General features: G+C 36.0%; 1 protein-coding gene across 4 annotated transcripts in view; it reads left to right on the forward strand.

The window, feature by feature from the left end:
• PRKN (parkin RBR E3 ubiquitin protein ligase) overlaps positions 1-19,914 on the forward strand; it is a 706,049-nt gene that overhangs the window by 207,605 nt on the left and 478,530 nt on the right. For all 4 annotated transcript variants that reach the window (XM_051811267.1, XM_051811264.1, XM_051811266.1 and 1 more), the window contains exon 3: positions 10,359-10,599. In XM_051811267.1, coding sequence (XP_051667227.1) covers positions 10,359-10,599 — 241 coding nt within the window. The remainder of the gene's footprint in view (positions 1-10,358; positions 10,600-19,914) is intronic.

The following is a 19,914-nucleotide window of genomic DNA, read 5'->3' on the forward strand; positions in this document are numbered from 1 at the left end:
TCCCTATTAGAGATTGTGAAGAATCTATAAACTGTCTATTTTGTAACATACCTAACTATACCTCTGCCAAACTCCTCTGAGTCTCTTCTACCCTCAAGTAACATCCAGTTGGATATGTAGCCGTGCTGCACAATGTTGCACTGCATAGATTTTCCAGCATTATACTGCTGGCATATTTTGGTAGGCATATCCCAAAAATCAAATCTAAGACCATTTTCACCTGTCATAGGAACTGCTAGGTTAAAAGCAAGTCTTCAGATAAAATCAGGGGAAGCTCTGGAAAATACTTTATTTCTTGTCCATGTTTATACCAGTGAGTTAAGAATTTACCAAGTAAGCCCAGTATGATGCATAGAGCTTTATTTATGGCTGTTCTCAAAGCAGCTGCTCAAACTGATATATAGATGCATGAAGTGGGAGAAGTAGAAGACCAAAATGCTCTTTGGTTGGGATGAATACCAGGTGCTGGCCGTAAAGCATGAAAAAGACATCTGTGAATGACTAGTTGAAGTAATTGAAATAAATATTTATAACTATTAAACTTTTGATGCACTAGACAGTAAATTCATAGGAAAATTTCTACAGTGGAGTATTAACTATACATAGGAATTCTTCCAGAACTCGTTGGAGAAGGGAATTTCCCAAATTCCTTTCAAATACAATTTATGTCTCATTAATATCTTGACACTTACTAGGTGAGGCCACTTTTATATCTACTCACTAACACTTAATTTGTGCATTAAGTGCAGACAGAGAAATGTGACCAGACTGGCAATGTCTACCTTGCTGAGAGAAGTTCTTCTCAAAGAATTTAAAGCAAAGAGGATATAAAAATTAAATCTTATGTTAATCAAAAAACATAAAGTCCTTAGACCATGGTGCATGCCTAAGACTGCAAACAGTGTTTATGAACAGAAAAATGTCTCACTTATGAGACCTTTTCTGAGGTTAGTACCCTTTATCACCATTTAACTGAGACTAAAATGTGCCCAAATGTAACTCATTCAAGCGTTTTACAGAATACACTTGTTACTTGTGTGGCTTGGGAAGAGATTAGAGCAACAAAAAGTACAATCCATACCTGGTAAATAATAAGCTTTCTTTTTTTTATGTTTCCAGCTGGACATAATGTGTTTAGAGAATATAAATCCTATCAGATAGTTCAGTGTGGAAAATAAATTAATAATGAGATGCACTCAACTGCATTTAGGATGCAAACAAACAACCATGAGAACTTAACTGTATTAATTTTTAGTATAGCATTATAAGCTTTTCATTGTCTTGTTGCTTTCTATACAAACATTATTATAAATGGTCTGTTTGTAGGTTGTTCATGCACAATATATGAAATTACAAGCGGGAAAAAGTTCTTCATTTATCGAGGAGAAAAGTTTTATGTGAATTTAGTGTTCATTTGACTATTTCTCTTCGATTTTATATCAACATGATATGTTCTTAGTGTCACTGTGGAGATACTAAGAGCTTTGTAAATGTAATATCAAAAATCTGACTTTCTTCTGTGCCTTTTGCAGATTGTTATGCAGAGTTTTGAAGGGAATAAAAATAATTTAGGAAGGTATTTTAATGTTGTAAACTGTCTCATATGCTGCCAATAAAACATTTTTATTTCTTATAGGGGTTAATTTGTCTTTCAGGAGTTTGTTCTATAAGGTCTACATTCAAGAATCTACATTCATATTAATGATGTCATGGTATTAGTAATGCCATTTAGAAATATATACATAGCATTGCTGAGGTCTTAGATTATGTACAAAAAGTAGTAACCCTGCTGAGTTCCTAACTGAGCATTATCTCTGCATTCCCTCCACTGAGCTAGAAATTAACATTACGTTTTTGTGTCTTATAATTTGAAAAAGATGGAAATGAAGCATAAAGTGATTTGTAAGTGAAGGAAGAGGGGGAATTCTGACTTAGTTTAAATTTAGTGTGAGAAATTTTAAATACTGTTGGTTGAATACATTTCCGGCAAATTATTAACTCATTAAGGGACTTGTCAGTTTGTAAGTTTTCTACTTCTCTTTAAAGAGTATCATTCAGAGCTGAACCTTTGTAATATATAACATTGTGCTTGACTGTAATCAGAGGATTTTATTTTTTTAAACACTGGTCAAGGCTTCCTGCTACATGGAGGGACCATTAGCTGGAGGAGCTGTAATAAATCACACTGTATCTACTTATTTCCTCTTGTTCAACATCCATTGTTCTGTTTGCTAAAACACAACAGAATCTTAATTTAAATGTGTATGACTTAACTCCTTTTATATAGCATTACATAAAAAGGTACTTGATAGCAAGCATGTTCCACGTGGAAGTTCAAAGCAATAGTAAGATTTATGGTTTTAAGCAACTACCTTGGGAATTTTAGGATTATGTTTCCTTACAAAGTGCAAATGGAATTTCTTCCTCTCTCCTGGCACTTACATATGGGAAGGAGTCTCTAGAGATGTCTTCAGAAAGTTCAATCTCACAGGAAGAGAAAATACATAGGAATATATACCAATATGACTGCTATACTTACTGTTTGCTGTAATCCTGAATTATCAATTGGCAAACACAATCAGGACTGTGACAACTTCACAGAACCTAAATGTTTCTCTAGGGGAGGTTACATAGAGTGGCCCTGATTTCTTACTCAGAAGCCTTTTCTGGATTCCTCTAAACTTCATTTGTTTATGTAAGAATAATTGATAGAATCATAGAATACCAGATTAGAAGGAACCTCAGGGATCATCTGGTCCAATTGTTCTTGTCAAAAGCATGGTCTAGACAAGATAGACCAGCACTATGTTCAGCTAAATCTAAAAAGTGTCCAACGTTGTGGAATCCACCACTGCCCTGGGGAGATTATTCCAATGGCTGGCTGATTGTTCTCATTGTGAAAAATTTTCCTCTTGTGTTCTGATTGGAATCTCCCCAGGAATAACCTGTACTCATTATCCCTTGTATTTTCCATAGGACTCCATGTGAAAAAGGACTCTAATAGTAGTCCTTAAAATGATACTAGGTTTTGGACTTAGAAAGCGATGAATCTTTTTCCATAGCACATTTTTTGTGTATATTTCCTTTTATTCCATTTCTTTGACACTGTGAATAGTTAAACTACCGTAAGAACTGAATAGGAAAAGATGATAAAAGTTAAGGTACAAATATTCTGCTAAGTGAAGGATTTTCTACCTTTTCATCACATTTAATTGAATGTGTGGTGCTTTCAATAATACCTCTATTTTTCCTTCTATTTCTAGGTGTTGCTTAGCACCCACAATATTCTGAATGCTAAAGGAGCAAAGTAATGTATAACTCTGAAAATGTTGAATAGGTGAACTGAAGTCAAATGTATATGTATTCCACAGTATCATAAAATATAAAGTAGTTTCTGATTGCTGGAATTTAACTGCTATGTGGTCTATGTAATTTATGCCCAGTGGTGTACTGGCTTTTTTCCTTTGCCCCACGGGGAGCAGTATTTGGTTCACTGCCACTGAGCAGACAGAATTCACACAAATGGATGGTGATATCAGATCAAAGTGCTGATTTGCTTCATTATTTTAACAGTGCTTAATTTTCCCTTCAGATTTTCCCTTGTCATGACCTGCATAAGAGTCTCTGAGCCCAAAAGCTTATTTAATTCTTCTTTCTGTATCAACTGGTTAAATAAAAGATGTTAGGTCTTCTTGCAAATCTTGCTTCCGATTTCTTAAATCAATGTAACTCAACAAAATGGTATTGCTATATCTGTATTTTTTATTTTAGATAGTCTCTACTTTCAAGCACTTTAATATATCAACTTTAACTTCCTATGTAGTAAAGTGTATTTTTCTGTTGTTGCTTTCTTCTTTTTGCTTTTTTGCATTCCCTGTGATTAGGGAAAGAAATAGTTTTGCTCTTCCAATTGATTTCCTTTCTGTGTCTGCTGCTTTTGAGACTTGGACTCTGTCCTTGTGAGAGGGTTACAACAATAGTAAAGTAAGTCATGATGGGCTTTTTTTTCTCTCTTCTGGGAACTTGATGTGGTTATTTTTCTGTTTAGAAGGTCATCTTTAATGTCCCTCTACATTATCCATTAAAAAAAAGACTTTTCCAATAAAATTGTTGTGTCATTAGTAGTTTTAAGAGGGTCCCATTGGTTTGAAGAGGTGTATTGTGCTATGCATACTTTGGACAGCAGTTTTATTATTTCATTCATTCTGCAGATTAATGAGACGAAAATGTTCCCCCTGTTTTCCTGTCTGATGCTGAAATGCATCACAGTTAAGAAAAAAACTAACCAGAAAGCCAACCTTTTGGTTCTTGTTGATCATTCCTAGAAGTTTAAAATATGTTTTCTTGAGCAGTGACCTTGTTTGACTCTCTTAAGGAGTGGTATCAGGCAGTCTATTATCTGCTTGATCTAAATAGGGAGCAATTAGGCAAATTGTTATCGTTTCCACAATAGGCCCCAGAGATCTATGGGCAAAGATGTGGATCTCCAGATAATGTAAAAGTTGGGAGTTCAAACTGAATGACTGGTAGTGGAGTGTGAAGAATTTCTTTTTGTGATTGTTATGCAATTTTAAAAATCCCAACAGCTAAAAACTCCCAAGTTAACTTGAAATTGTTAACTTAAAATGAAATTTTTTCAAATTCTCTTCCAAGACAAAACACCACGAGAAATTAGCTTTTTTATATTCATATTCAAAGCTTCAAATTCAAACTATTCTCTGCTCTAGTGCTTCTTTTATTAAAACATTTCAAAAGGTGTATTGCACTTCATAAAATATGACTTCTCTTATGGACTATATATTAATTAGATTGAGAACACTTCTTTCAGTATTGATAATACTATCAAAATATGTTGTCAAGAAAATAATTAACAGAAATCTGTCAGAATCACAGAAACATAGAATAGTTTGGGTTGGAAGGGACAATAAAGATTATCTGGTTCCAACCCCATCACCACTGACAGGGATGTCACCCACTAGATTATGTGGCCCCACCCAGTCTGACCTTAAACACTTTCAAGGATGGAGCATCCACAGCTTCTCTGGGCAGCCTGTTCCAGTACCTCACCACCCTTTCAGTAAAGAATTGCTTCCCAACATCTAATCTAAATCTCTTCTCTTTTAAAGTGTTCCCCCTTGTCCTATCATTATCTGCCCATGTAAAAAGTCTCCCTTTTTTTTTTTTAGAAGCCTCCTTTAAGTACTGAAAGGCTGCAGTGAGGTGTCCCCAGAGCCCAACAAGAGATTTCAGAGTTACTGAAACACAATTGTCTTTTCCCTCTTCATAATTTAGTTCAGTCTCCCCAGTTGACCTTCTAGTTAGCCCACAGCTGTCAGCACCAAAGAATATTGTTACTCACTCAAGACATGCTGACTCAGCCTTGTGAAATTCAACTTGAGAATTCAGAAAAAAAAGAGAAAAAAAAGCAAAAGGCTTGAATGAGACAAGTTTTAATTTCTTCTGCTATGAATTCATTTTCCCAAGTTGGCCAAACATCATTGTCTCTAAAGAACCAGTCCTTTACACTGAGTTTCATTATTTCTGGATCGTCTCAGCTCCCTTTGCTCTAGCAAGGGAAATACTTCATAATCTACAGTATATACACTTGCAGTGTTCCCCTTTGGAATATGGATCACCGGCATTAATTTGGATCAACAGATAAGACAAGACAATATCTCTAGAATCTTTAATAGTAGATATTCTCAAAAGAATGTTTCCTGAGGCGTAAAACAAATACATGAAGAAAATGAAAGTGACATTGACATAAACAATTGTATCTTACAATAGTAACCGGAGGCAAAACCTAAACATTTACAGAAATAGTTTGAATTCTACCTCAAAGAAAAAGCTGCAGACCTAGCCCATCTATTGTCTGTGAAATGTAGTCTGCTATAAAGTATTAATCACCCAAATTCTGCTCAATGCTAGATGATATTCCCATCCAACTCTCTCCACAATTATGATGTGATCACAACCCTTTTTTATTTTCTTCTTGTGCTGTTTTATCACTTTTCTCACCAAGGTTGAGAATTACTTTCCTCCTTTAAACACAAGCCAAATTCAATTCAAATGTAATGAGAAACATTACAAAATGGATGATTTGGATTTCCATGTTTACTGTTGCTCAGTGACTTTCATATCAAATCTGCAAAGTGTATAAATGAGGATGTTGTTTCTTTCTTCTCCCCACTATCTTTGAAAAATTATCCTGAGATCTCCTAATTAAACTTTCCCATGACTATTATCTACACTATCATCATCAGTACTGACATTCAATCTTTCAAAGTTTGTTTTTGTTTTTGATTAAGAGATGCAAGAAAGCTAAGACACGACAGGTTCTCCTACCCTTTTAAAATGAAAACTTTTATCAAATGAAATCCAGAAATACACTATTGCTATAGTCATATGGATATATAGATGCCCAAAGTGCATATTTTACATCTTTTTCTGAAGTATGTAGTTCTTGATATCGTTGGAGAGAGAATAGTAGGTAAGATGGAGTTCTATTTTGTCATCCCTTCCTTTGTTTCTGAGCTAACCACATAACCCTCCAGCTTGCAAAAAAAGAACTGGAAAAGAATGTATACTTTTAAAAGATCAGTCAATTTTAACCAGGCATCTAAATGTGTACAGGAGTCAAGATCAAGCAGGAGTGGTTGAAAAAGGTTGTGGTGGTGTGGGGGAATTTTGTTTTATTTAAGCAGCCGTAGCCATCCCTCTTATTCTCTCATGTGCACCATCTCCTCAGTGTAATTGTTGCACAGCATTAAGATGTGAACTGAATCAGGAACTGATGCAAGCTTTAAAAAAAGCTGAGAAGGATAGTAGATGATGGGAGAAAAATGAAAGGCAGGACAGGGTCTGCTTAAGCAAGCAAAACTGCCAGAAAAGATGCTCATTAAAGCAGAGTGTGACTGATTGGCAGTTTATTAGGGGTTTATGAAGGTGTGAGTTTTTACATATATACCTGTTTTTCTTTTTTAATTCTCACTGTAACTGAGCAAATCACTTTTGAGCTCCTCATTTGCCTAGATTACTAAATTCATTATTAATTTCTCTTAGGTTATTAAATTCCTTAATGTCATGCAGTATTCTTGGAGAAGTTTTAGAGTGACAGACATGTTTTGGATTTTTTATTAATGAATGAAATTATTAAACTATTTAAGGGATCTTGTTAAAATGCTGAGGGCAACAAGTTGTACAGAAAAAAGGAGACCTTTAATGTCAACATAATGTTTTAAAGTTGAAATCTAATAACTGCTTTGATTGAATATTAAGACTGCAGCATCTTTGCTTGACAAATCTCTGCTAGCTGATTACTGCTTCACTAAGGAGAGAGTGTGTTATTAAAAATTCAATTAAAACAAAACAAAACAACAGATTTTTATCTTTTAGAAATGCCTTGCAAGGGTGGAGAGAGAAGTACTGAGAAATAATTGAAGAGAATGAAGGAAAGCCACCAAACAGAGAGGAGACCAGAGTTGAAAAAGTGGTAGAAGAGAAAGTGGGTAATAACGAGGGTAGAAACAGCACTAAAATATCTATAAAGGAATCTTTTGCAATTAAAAGTACATGCAATAATTGCATCTGTAATATAAACTACTATAGTCTAAACTAAAAAATCTAAATATTTTGTAGATACAGAGGCAAATGCTTTAGAATTCTTTTTCTGTTCCTCCCAAATGTAGTCAGCAGTCTGTCTTGACATTTCATGGCAGAGATGGCCAACCTAATGATGCTGCAAAGAGTTGGAAAATTAATTTCCTGAGGGAAATTCAAACTACTTTCTGTGTAGATTGATGTTTGTGTGTGGTTCATTCATGACACTAGACAAGGTGTGGGTCTCCAGAAGGTATCACGCAAAAAAGAACAAATTTTGTTGCAAGGTGAGTTGTGGAGAGATCAATACAAGTCTTTCTTGAATGCCCTTCATTAATGATAGGTCTTCTAAATTCTCTGTGATTTCTAATTCTGATGTAATATTTTACTTTTCTTTTCTGTATTAGGGAAATGCTGTACAAGATGTGAATTTTATCCTGATTTATCATGAATAGATGTTTTTTAAGATCTTCATTCATCCTACTTTTTTTCTAAAACAAAAGATCTGGAAAGACTATCTAAGAATCACCTCTATTGAGGACTGAAAAAGAGGAAGAGCTTATATATATGTGAGACAACAAAATGATATCCTGAATTGGGCTAAAATTGCTAGCAATCCTTTTGTTTTATCAGCAAAGACTATAGCAGTCATGAGATCTTCCACAGGCTTTCTCTAACTCTAAAGTCAACAGTTAAATGTCATTTCTTGACACAATGGGAAACTCATACTGAGTCTATATCTAAAACCAGATTTAGACTGAAAATTACATTAGGGAGAATCACAGAATCACACAGAATATGCCGAGTTGGAAGGGACCCACAAGGATCATCGAGTCCAACTCCTGCACAGGACCATCCCCAAGAGTGACACCATGCACCCGAGAGTATCATTCAAACGCTTCTTGAACTCTGCCAGACTGTGACCACTTCCCTGGGGAGCCTGTTCCAGTGCCCAGCCACCCTCTGGGTTAAGAACTTTTTTCTAATATTCAACCTAAACCTCCCCTGGCACAACTTCAGGCCATTCCCTCGAGTCCTGTCACTGGTCACCACAGAGAAGAGATCAGTGCCTGTCCTTCCTCTTCCCCTCATGAGGAAGTCATAGACTGTGATAAGGGCTCCCCTCAGTCTCCTCTTCTGCAGGATGAAGAGACCAAGTGACCTCAGCCGCTCTTCACACGGCTTCCTCTCAAGGCCCTTCACCATCTTCATTGCCCTCCTTTGGATGCTCTCTAATAGCTCGGTATCTTTCCTGTATTGTGGTACTCAAAACTGCACAAAATATTCCAGGTGAGGCCACACCAGTGCAGAGCAGAGCGGGACAATTGCTTCCCTCGACTGGCTGGTGATGCTTTGCCTGATACCCCCCAGGACACAGTTGGCCCTCCTGGCTGCCAGGGCACTGCTGACTCACATTCAGCTTGCTGTTGACCAGGACCCCCGGGTCCCTTTCCGTGGCACTGCTTTTCAGCTTCTCATTCCCCAGTCTGTACAAACATCCAGGGTTGCCCCATCTCAGATGCAGAATTGGGCACTTTCCCTTGTTGAACTTCAAATGGTTGGTGATTGCCCCAGTCCTCTAATTTATCAAGGTCTGTCTGCAGGGTCTCCCTTCCTCTGAGGGAATAAACAGCTCCTCCTAGTTTTGTATCATCTGCAGACTTACTTAGTATCCCTTCCAGTCCTGCATCCAAGTCATTTATGAAGATGTTGAAGAGCACTGTGCCCAAGATGCAGCCCTGTGGAACCCCACTAGTGACAGGTCACCAGTCTGATGTTACCCCATTCACTATTACCCTCTGTGCTTGACCCGTGAACCAATTGCTCATCCACCACATGATGTGTTTATCCAGCTGTTTTGGACATTTTGTCCAGAAGGATATGGTGAAAGACAGTAAGGAAAGCTTTGCTGAAATCCAAAAAGACTACATCAACTGACTTCCCTTGATCAGCCAGGTGGATTACCTTATCATAGAAGGAAATCAGTTTGGATAAGCAGGGCTTTCCATGCTGGCTGTGACCAATGACTGCTTTGTCTTTCATGTGTTTTTCAATACCTCTCAGAATAATCTTCTCCATAACTTTACACAGCACTGTATTTAGACTGACAAGCCTGTAGTTTCCAGGGTCCTTCTTCTTGCCCCTGAAAATTGGGACAACATTTACCAACTTCCAATCAACTGGGACTTCTCCATATTCCCAAGACTGCTCAAAAATCGAGAGAGATTTTGCAATGACATCAGCTATCTAAAGAAGCAATAAGTATCAGTCTCCATCAGTAGCATCATCTTCCCTGTTTCTGTTTATAAAAATACTTTGTAGTAGCTTGAGAGAGCTTCATGAACTCTCTGTGATAATCAAATTTGACGTTAAATTGCTGCATGAAGAGTGTGTATCAGCATTATCTGTGTGAGTGCCTATTAAGCATTGAATATTATTAGTGCTTGATTTAGTAGTGCTACCTTATGAGTTTTTCATTTGTGCCAATAAACCAGACTTATTTAGAGCTGTTGGCTCTGTCCACCATTTCTTTGTTAAATGTTTAAAACTTGTAAGTGTTGTGACCCTTTTGCCAATGCAAGTAATCCTGATTCCAGCAATTTACCCTTGTCACTTTGCTTTAAACTCCATTAGCGTCCACTGAAATTCTCCACAAAGTGGCTTGGAGACAATTTAGCAAATAACATGTTGGAGATAGAGGAATTTTGTCCATTATGTCACAATTAATTACTTATTGGGATTTTTGTTTTGTGTTGCAGAAGTGTGACTTGGCCCAGCAGAGCATTGTTCATATTGTTCAGAGTCCACAGAAGAATGGTCAGAACAAGGAGGGGACAGAAAATAACTGTGTTGGAGGTATTCTAAAAGCCTTGGAAAGAGAACCTGAAAGCCTAACTCGCGTAGATCTCAGTACCAGCATCCTTCCATCACTATCTGAAGGTTTGGCTGTTATTCTGGGTCCTGGAAAAAGCAGTGTTTCTCTTCCCTCTGAAAAATTAGGTAATTCAGTGATTTAGTACATTTCAATTTACATATATAAATATTTGTCTACTTCTTTTTAAGGGTGAACAGTTCTAGTTCTACACCAAGGGAAAAAAACCCCACAATATGTGATTTCTTTTAGTTATTAAACAAAAATACTACAATATTAAGAGGTGATAAGAATCCAATTTTGCTTTGTGTATAAAACGAGTGATTTCTTGTGTTGCTCCTGTCTCTAACTTGTATTATGTTAATATTTTTACAAATTATTATAAGCTGGCAAAAACCCCAGATGTCTATGAGTAGGTAAAAAGTGCTCTCTGTAAAATTTCTATTACAGAAGTTTCCTTACCTAGAGTGTTGGACAGTTTATGTGTTGCAAATGTGTTTAATTCCCAATCTGTTGTGATGTTTTCATAACCATACATTTTGTAAAAATATTTACAATAGATTTACTGTTTATTTAAACATGGCTGGCACAACACATGATGATGAATCATATTATGGATTTTAGTACCTCTCCATCCAACAAATGATTGCTGAAAATATCTTTATCATGAAAAATAATCTGAGACACAAGTTAAGTTATTGCAGAATGTGTTCATGAGAGAGAAGCTTAAGTCAGAAGCACATATAAGAATCCCTTAGCAATTACATGAATCTCCTCAGAGAAACCCCCTCCTCACCCAGTGTAGATAACCCTTACTGACAAAAGCGTTATCCCCAGTGAAGATACATCATTCTGTGCAATACCAGATTCTGTTGTGATTTATCATAATAGTCCATCAGAAATGTCATTTTATGAAGAACAGTACAGAAATACCCTTTTTACACAATAAAGAAGGTAATACTAAACATATAGATTGAGATTATAGAAGATGAGTTTTGAATACAACCTCTGTATCTAACCAGGTATCTGACCTGACCACAGAAATCATTGTGCTTAAAAAAAATGGCTACTAAAACTGTTAAAATAACTTCTAGAGAATTTATTAAGTAACTCATGCAGAAAATACACAATCCATGGGAGGGTCACAGATGTATTCCACAACTGACTTGGTCAACCTCTCACTGCCAACTCATGATGAATGAGTGCAGTTTAGGAGCAAATTAGTACCCAGCTTAATGATCCACATCTCCCAATCTGAATGAGTAATGAGATAAGAGGGGTGCATGCTCATTTAAATCCGGTAAACTAGGGACAGGGCTTCAGACTGGGCTTACTCTCAGAAGCAAGGCAAAAATGCAAGCTTTTGAATGTTACCACATATTTATTTTTTCAGCCCTCTACATGATATGTACAGGGCTTTAATAGCTGTGCTTGACTCTACAAAATAGTTTATACATGTGTATAGACTTTCAAAATTTTTCATGTGACATGTTTGTCCACAGACTGCACAGACTACCTGTGAAACCAGGTACAAACTGATTGGTGTCTTCTACTGATTGGTGTGTTGCAGCAAATATTTTCATGGCAGAATGAAAGCTGAGGAAAAAATATATTGATAATATAGGTGGACTAATTTTATCTTGGATTAGGTTATAAATTATTTTTATAATAAGAAAAAGAAAAGAGCCACTCTACCAATAATTCTGTCTGGAAGGATGTTAATAATAAGTACTTTTTAAAGGCCTGTTATCTTCTTTCCTTGTTTAAATTCTCACTGTGGAAACTTGTCCTTTTGTCTGTTCAGCTCTACTGCTTTTGTTCAATGTGGGAGACTTTAATGTCGGGTTTTTTTATTATTGTGGGTTTGATGTGGGTTAATTTGTAGATATGTTGTCACTTAATTCCCTTAGTTAAGGAACAGTCTGGGTTAAAAATCATCCAGCAAGAAAAAGAAAGAAAGGAAAGAGAGAAAGAAAGAAAGAAGAGGAAGAAAGAAAGAAAAGAGAGAAAGAAAGAAAGAAAGACAGAAAGGAAGAAAGGAAGGAAAGAAAAAAAGAAAATTATTCCAGAGATCATTTTTCCAATACACCTTACTATGTAGTGAGGATTTCCTTTGACACGGCTGAAATGACTAATAGTAGTGGGAATGAGTGGCTGAAGAAGGCAAGTACCATCACTGATGGTTAAAATTATACTTATCAAGCTGTTGTCTTAGGAGGTGGATGGTTGTGGTGAACAGTCTACAGTAGCAAACTATACAGCTGAACCAAGTATAATCTTTTTTCTTCTATATGTGAGAGATACTACCTGATGAGTAGTTAGCAAGTTTAAATGTACAATTTAGAGGCCAAGGATTTATTAATTATTAACTTATTATTGTTTAGTCTAACATGCTACACAGCTATTCTGTAACTGTAGCAGTAAACACTGAGACTTCATGTCTCCTGAAGGCTAAGTTATTTCTGCTCGTTACCACAAGATTGGCTGAGCCAATGTTCCTGCCCTGCTTTTGTTTTATTTGCCCTCCTTTGAATTCTGTGGAAAAAGGTTTCTGGTAATTTTTGCATCAGAAAAGCTTCTCCCAGAAGCTTTTGCAGCATTTGGCTGCAAAACCAGTATTTTTGAAGTATTTACATGAATGCTTGGAGGTCAAAATGTAACATTTTTCCAGACATATCAGGAGAGAGGCAATTCTTGTTATGTTGTACTGCTCTTACAGCAGCAATATACTTAAGTATTATGAACTGCTGCACTTGATGAGATGAAAGCCCTTATAGCCTGGCATGTGTCTCCATGAATGGGTTTTATTTGCTCCTTGAAGAAGAGCATAACAGAGCATCCTCTTCTCAGCTCACCCCCACTCTAATGTGAGTAATGACATCAACTCTTGTCTGGTCTGGAGAAGCATCTTTCTTGCTTCGTGTTTATAGAGTACACTGTCTGTTCCTCTATGAGAAATTCAGAAGTTTGGAAGTCATGAACATTTTTGAAAACAATACAAAAATGGATCCAAATAATCTCTGCATCAAAGATTTCCATGTTTCCTCTTTCTGCAGAGTAAGGTAACAAAAATGCCTTTTTCTGGTTTTTTTTTTCCTCTTTTTTTCTGAAAACATTACATGATTTCTAATACACATGTGAAAAAAGCTCAAGTGACCTCCTCCTACTTTATTTCTGTCCAATGTCTGGGACAAAGTGTTTTGGTAAACAAGATGTAAGCAAATAAACTATGTTCCATAATGGTTGCATATCAGTAGATATGTATATAGGATGAAGAGATAATGATTGGACTCGATCTTAGAGGTATTTTCCAACCCTAACAATTCTTTGATTCTCTGATTTTTACCTGAGAAACACTGAATCTGAAAAACATAAGGATTTGTATAGCTGATCAGCTGAATATGAGAATGCATCATGATGCCAGGTCCAAGAGAACTAATACAATTTTGGAAGTATGAACAGAAAACAGTGAAGTGGGGAAAATGTTTTTTTCTCTGCTTTTGACACTTGCATAACAAAAACTAAAATAGCACACTGTTTTGATGTCAAAACTGTTAAAAGATTCACAAGAAGAGTCATGAGAATCCTACGAAGTGCAGGTCATGATTGGTTTATATTTGTTAGTATAATCTTGTGGCATTTACGGGAGTGGAAATTTGGTAACATGGGAGTCTTAGATCTTACCAGCTGTTTAAGGATTTAAGCTTTCATTGTATAGAAAGTGCAAACCACCAAATATAAATACCACACATAGATTTTAACTTGCCAGGAAAATAACCACCAATGCAAGTTATCCTGGCTTGTAAGAATTCACCCTATTTACTATCAAAAAGTAAATATAGAACATTTTTTCTGAAACACATGTCCAGCAACAAAGATTGGACTTCAACCTAGTATGGATGGTGCTAGGCAGAAGGTCAGACTGCAGAATCTCGTTACTTCCCTTTCTAAATATATTTATCAGCTACTGATGTCAGGTAAATTTGTAGTATTGAAAAAATTAAAATAGTTTGACAACATCTGTTTTCTGAAAGATGATATTCAGCTTGTTACTTATTTAATTTTTAATTTAATCCCTTATCAACTAGTTTATTATTTTGTCTGAATCAGTTGGATGTGGTCATCATTACTTAGGTTTTCTTCTTTACAACTTTTAAATAAATGATCGTCTCACCAGTTCCAAAGAAAATCCCAATGTTCTTTAGCTAGCCCTTTACAAATGCTTGCATGCAAGGCACCTCTATTTCCTTATCTCTCCATGTTCCTCTTTTCACGTAAGAGTAAATAAAGTACTGACTTAGGTGTGCCAAGATGTACACTCAAGAAAAAAGAGGGATTGATTGTTTTCCATCTAGTTAGGAAAAGCTTTCTCAAAACTTAATATTTGTTCAAACTTCTTATCTTTACGAATAACACAAATATGAGATAGAGAAGGTGAAACTGTCATTGCCAAAGACGGTCTTGTCAGTGATGCATAAAGTGATGAACTCGTTCCCATTCTATGTAAGAGTTTGGTATAAGAGACATTTAGAAGGGAAAAAAACATTTAGAAAGCAAAGCCACAATTTAGGATTTGGGCAATCAAAACTGTGCATATTTTTGAGAGAAGCTCTGATGAATTAAAAAAAAAGTATCAATTTAGGCAGGGAAATTGCTGACACTACAAATAGTTTTTCAATAGTATTCTGAAGACTGTGTTAAAAAATCCTGTGCTCTGTAATTGATACTACATTTTATTATTATTCTTTTACTCAAAAAGCCTAAAAGAATAAGAATTTTTGTGTCAGATCTGTTTGAAGTAAATGAGTATTCTAAACTCCTGAAATATTGTAAAATTGCTTACAGCTTTATGAAGTTTTATAAAGTTTTATAAAGCTTATAATATCAAATTAGTTCCAGATTGGGCAATGGTATGATGTACGTCTCCCTCCCCATTTTGATGTGATGTTAGGCTGAGTGCCACTACCCAATACAAAGCTGAGTATTTCTTATCCCCTGCTTGAGAAAGCCATCAAAACATGAACACTCATCCATTCAAAATGGACTCCAGTGTGGCAACAACATTTCTGTCATTACTCAGAAACATGAATCTCTGTTAGTGTTGAGCAACTGCACCAGACAAAACTGAGACAACAATGAACTTATTTTCCTATGACCTACTATTGCTTTGTTCTGTGATAAAACCAATATCTAAGAATTTACTATTTCCTTAGAAAAGAGAAAAAAGATTCTTGAAGTTTCTCTCCTGTAATTTAACTGCAATTTTTCAAAAGAAATTAATCAGTATAAAGATTTTTTTTCCTTTGGCATCTGTACAAATAATTTGTGGATTAATTATAACATTAATTATATAAATCTACTTTAGGTCCACAGTATTGTAAATCAGTAGTTTGAGGAAGGAAAATCAGTATTCTGTACAATTTACATTCAGTAATTAGGTCCTTTTTCCCAGAGATATGAAAATTTTGTTCTAAAACAAATTATTAGAGTACTTACACTGACCTTTGTTAATTTTTTTAAAATACTAATACACCATTTCCTGGTGGTTACATGATTCTTATGATAGTTCTTTCTTACAGACATCCATTTGAATAACATTTATATTGCTGTACAAGAAAAAGTAGTAAATTATTTAATATGCAACCAATGTATTCTTTCTGTAGACATATTCAAGTGACTAGTTAGGTTACTACGTATTTTTGGATTTGGTGCCCAGACAGTTTACTATTGCATTAGGATTAAACCACTTTTAATGCAAATGAAAGTGCATTATGCAACACATTGTGATTTAGCCTATATTTAATTTAGATCGTTTATAATACATGATGTTACAAACTTTTAAATATTGAGTGCAATACTAGTTTGAGGATCAGTCTACATCCAGAAAAGGGTATGAGTACTTTTTTAGAAATGCAGAATAAAGTACCAACTCAGAAATAACATAGAAGTCCTGATTTTGGCAAATAATTTCTGGGAAGAAAGGCTGCATTTGTCTTCATTATACACTGTAAATTTACTGTATGTACAATTCTGGTTTAAACTTCAAAACAAAACTTTACAAAATTTCTGCATTGACAGCATGTGTCAGTGGTTAGTTCCTGCTCATTGTTAATGGCTATCACTGTGCAATCATTACATACACAAAACTATTAGTCTTTAACTGTTAGACCTTTTGTCTTAAATTTACTGTTAATGTGCAATACCACAGAGCTGATGCCATTTTTATTGCACTGGTGTTGTAGTCACAGAAGTTCAACTAATCATGACTGAGAGCTCTTTGAAAAGAGAAACTGGAACTAAAGCAGGCTTGTCTTCCTTCCTCTCCATTTTTCGTTTCTTATTTGATATTTTTATACTACTTGTCCCTGTCCTGAATGGGAATCTTCTCTGTGCTCCTCGCTGCTTTAGTTGGTTTTGTTTTGTCAGCCACTGTTTATGGGTATTCCATACTTGGAAGATGTTCTCCCCATTTGCAGTCCCTCATGCTTGTATTGTTTTGTTTTGTTTTACAACCTTTTGTCACTTGGCTGCCTCTTGAGACAAAGATGTGTGCAACTACACACATTGTTGTCCCTTTGGTGGTCATGTTGCTCACATATTTAATGCAAAATGCAAACACGTTGTGCCTGACTAGATCATCACAGTGTTAGAACATGTTTTTTAGAAGTAACTATCTTTTAAGTATGTGCATCTGCGATCTAAAAATCCATGTGTTTATTAAGAGTATGGCAATAACACTTTTATATGGTACAGTAACATTGAATTTAATGTTAAATCACTCTCACTAAATATTTCCTATGTGTTGAATGAGAACTTTTCTAAAATTTTAAGAGTTTCCAAGTTGTTTGCTAAATGTTGCATGGCAGAAGTCATTGAACTGTGATCCATGTTTGAAGCTGTGAGATCCAGATAGGCGCTTATGATGATCCATTGAGATAATGGTTGCAGTTCTCTAGCTCCACTTCTTTTCAACTGCTAAAATATATTGCAATCATAGAATCATGGAATTATTTTGGTTAGAAAAGACATTAAGGTCACTGAGTCCAACCATTAACCCAGCACTGCCAACGCCATCATGAAACCATGTCCCCAAATGCCACTTCTGAACATCTTTTAAATACCTATAGTCAACCCCTTACCTGGGCAGCCTGTTAATGTCAATATATGTTACATTATCCCCTTGATTAGTTGCTGTAGGTTCTTGGATTATGGGAAGGAATGCCCCTAAGACAATGCTTCCTTTTAAATGTTATTCATAATATGGTAATGTTTCTGAAGCACAGGAAAAAAAGAGGTTTTGTGGTTAAAAATCACATCTCAGCCACAAAAGAATTATTATGCAGGATCAAACCAACTGTCTATCTAAGTCTAGTTCTCTTCTTTTAGTACCTACCTGTTTTGTATCCAGTACTTCAAAAGAAGAAAAACATTCTTATTTTATAAAGTTTTATTTAGAGACACATATTCCTCTTTTCAGGTAATCAACCCTGTACCCCTGTCTGATTATCCTTCATGTCTGTTGTCTGGGCAAGTTGACAAGAATGATAATGTTATTTTCTAATCTGACCTTCATTGGAAAACCACTTCCTAAACAATCTCCAGTGTCAATTCAAGGGTTAATTAGAAAACAGAGGATAAATTTTCAGCTCAGCAATTAACTATTGCTAATTCTGTCAACATTTCTCTTGTTGTGTCAACATTTCTTTTGAAATAGTTAAATTTAAGAAAGTTATTCTGCTTTTTCTTCTTCTAGTAGGGTTATGAAAATTCATCATTACAAAGTCCTTGGAAGTTTACTCTTTGACAATTCTGTCAATTGTATCTTCTGTTAGGGTTATTAACCCTTGACAATTCACTGCTGCAATACTTTCACATTCTATATATAAAAATTGATATCTCCTCTTCACCTTCCAGCAACAGCAAAAAGTGATTTCATAAGACATTAGCATAATGGAACCTTTTCTATAAAATGATAAATTGAGCCCATTTCAGAAAACAGAACACACACTTGATAATTTATTGCAGCCAGTGTCATGCTGGAGACCTCATTCGTATCATACGCTTTTAACACTGATGAGAATGCTGCCATTTTCCCACATCTTGCGTGTCTGTGAAATTCATTTTAAAGGAAAAACGTAAAAAATGTTCTTTTCTAATAGATGCTAAAGCACTTCCAGGAATGCTCCCCTTTACATGACGTAATTATCTGTCATGAACGACTCTAATTACTTCATTGTTTTTAAAGGCCCTTTCATGTTAATTGAAGAAAGTAGCATTTGCTAACTCTCATGTGTCAAGGGATGGGGTGAAACAGTTTTGTTCCTGCACTGTATTTTGATTGTTTATGGGTGATGACATGGATGGATGTTCTTTTGCAAATACATGACTCGCACCTTTATGCCACCAGCTGGAGATGACATTTGCAGGTGGAAAATGTTCTGTATTGATTAAACAAAACTATATGTGTTTTCCAAAATAACTGTGTGCCTTAGCACTGTTTCCAGGCAGATCTGCTCCATGATGCTGCCAGGCACAGAGGTGAGACTGAGTGGCCTGTAGTTCCCTGGACCTGTCCTTTTTCCCTTTTCCAGTCAGTGCAAACTTCACTGGACTGCCACAACTTCTTCAGTATGATGGAACTTCATCTGACAATTCCTTCAGGACACACAGAATACATCTCATCAGGTCCCGTGGACTTGTGAACTTTCTTGTTCCTTAGGTTTTCTTGAACCTGATTCGCTTCTACAGTGGGTGATTCTTCATTCTACCTGTCCCTGCCTTTGCCTTCTGTGACCTGGATGGTGTGGCTGGAGCACTTCCTGGTAAAAACTGAGGCAAAAAGTTTTTTAGTACCTCAGATTTCTCTATGTCCTGGTTAACCAGGTCTCCAGTTTCTTTCTTGAGAGGGCCTACATTTTCCCTAGTCTTCCTTTTATCACTGACCTACCTATAAAAGCTTTTCTTGTTGCCTTTAGTGTTCCTGAACAGATTTAATTCTGTCAAAGCTTTAGCTTTCCCAACCTGATCCCTGGCTGCTCAGACAATCTCTGTTTATTCCTCCAAGGCTACCTCTCCTTGCTTCCACCCTTTGTAGGCTTCCTTTTTGTGTTTCAGTTTATCCAAGAGCTCCTTGTTTGTCCATGCAGGCCTGGTGTTTTTACCTGACTTCCTCTGTGTTGGGATTCATTGCTCCTAATTTTGGAAGAGGTGAGCATTGAATATTAAGTAGCCTTGGGCCCCTCTTTCCTCCAGGGCTTTATGTCGTGGTATTCTAAGAAGAATGCCTAAAGTTCATTAAAAAACCAGTGGTTACTGCTACTGTGCAGCTTAGTGCTTGCACTACATAGTCTCTGTTATGAGCTCTTACCACTCAAAATGACACGAAGCATTGTCTGCACTAAAGTCATGTGCTCAAGATTCATTAGTGTTGTTGGGAGTTCTGT

This window comes from Manacus candei, unplaced genomic scaffold, assembly GCF_025592945.1.
Source record: "Manacus candei isolate 608988 ecotype Guabito, Panama unplaced genomic scaffold, ASM2559294v1 h1tg000081l, whole genome shotgun sequence".
NCBI lineage: Eukaryota > Metazoa > Chordata > Aves > Passeriformes > Pipridae > Manacus > Manacus candei.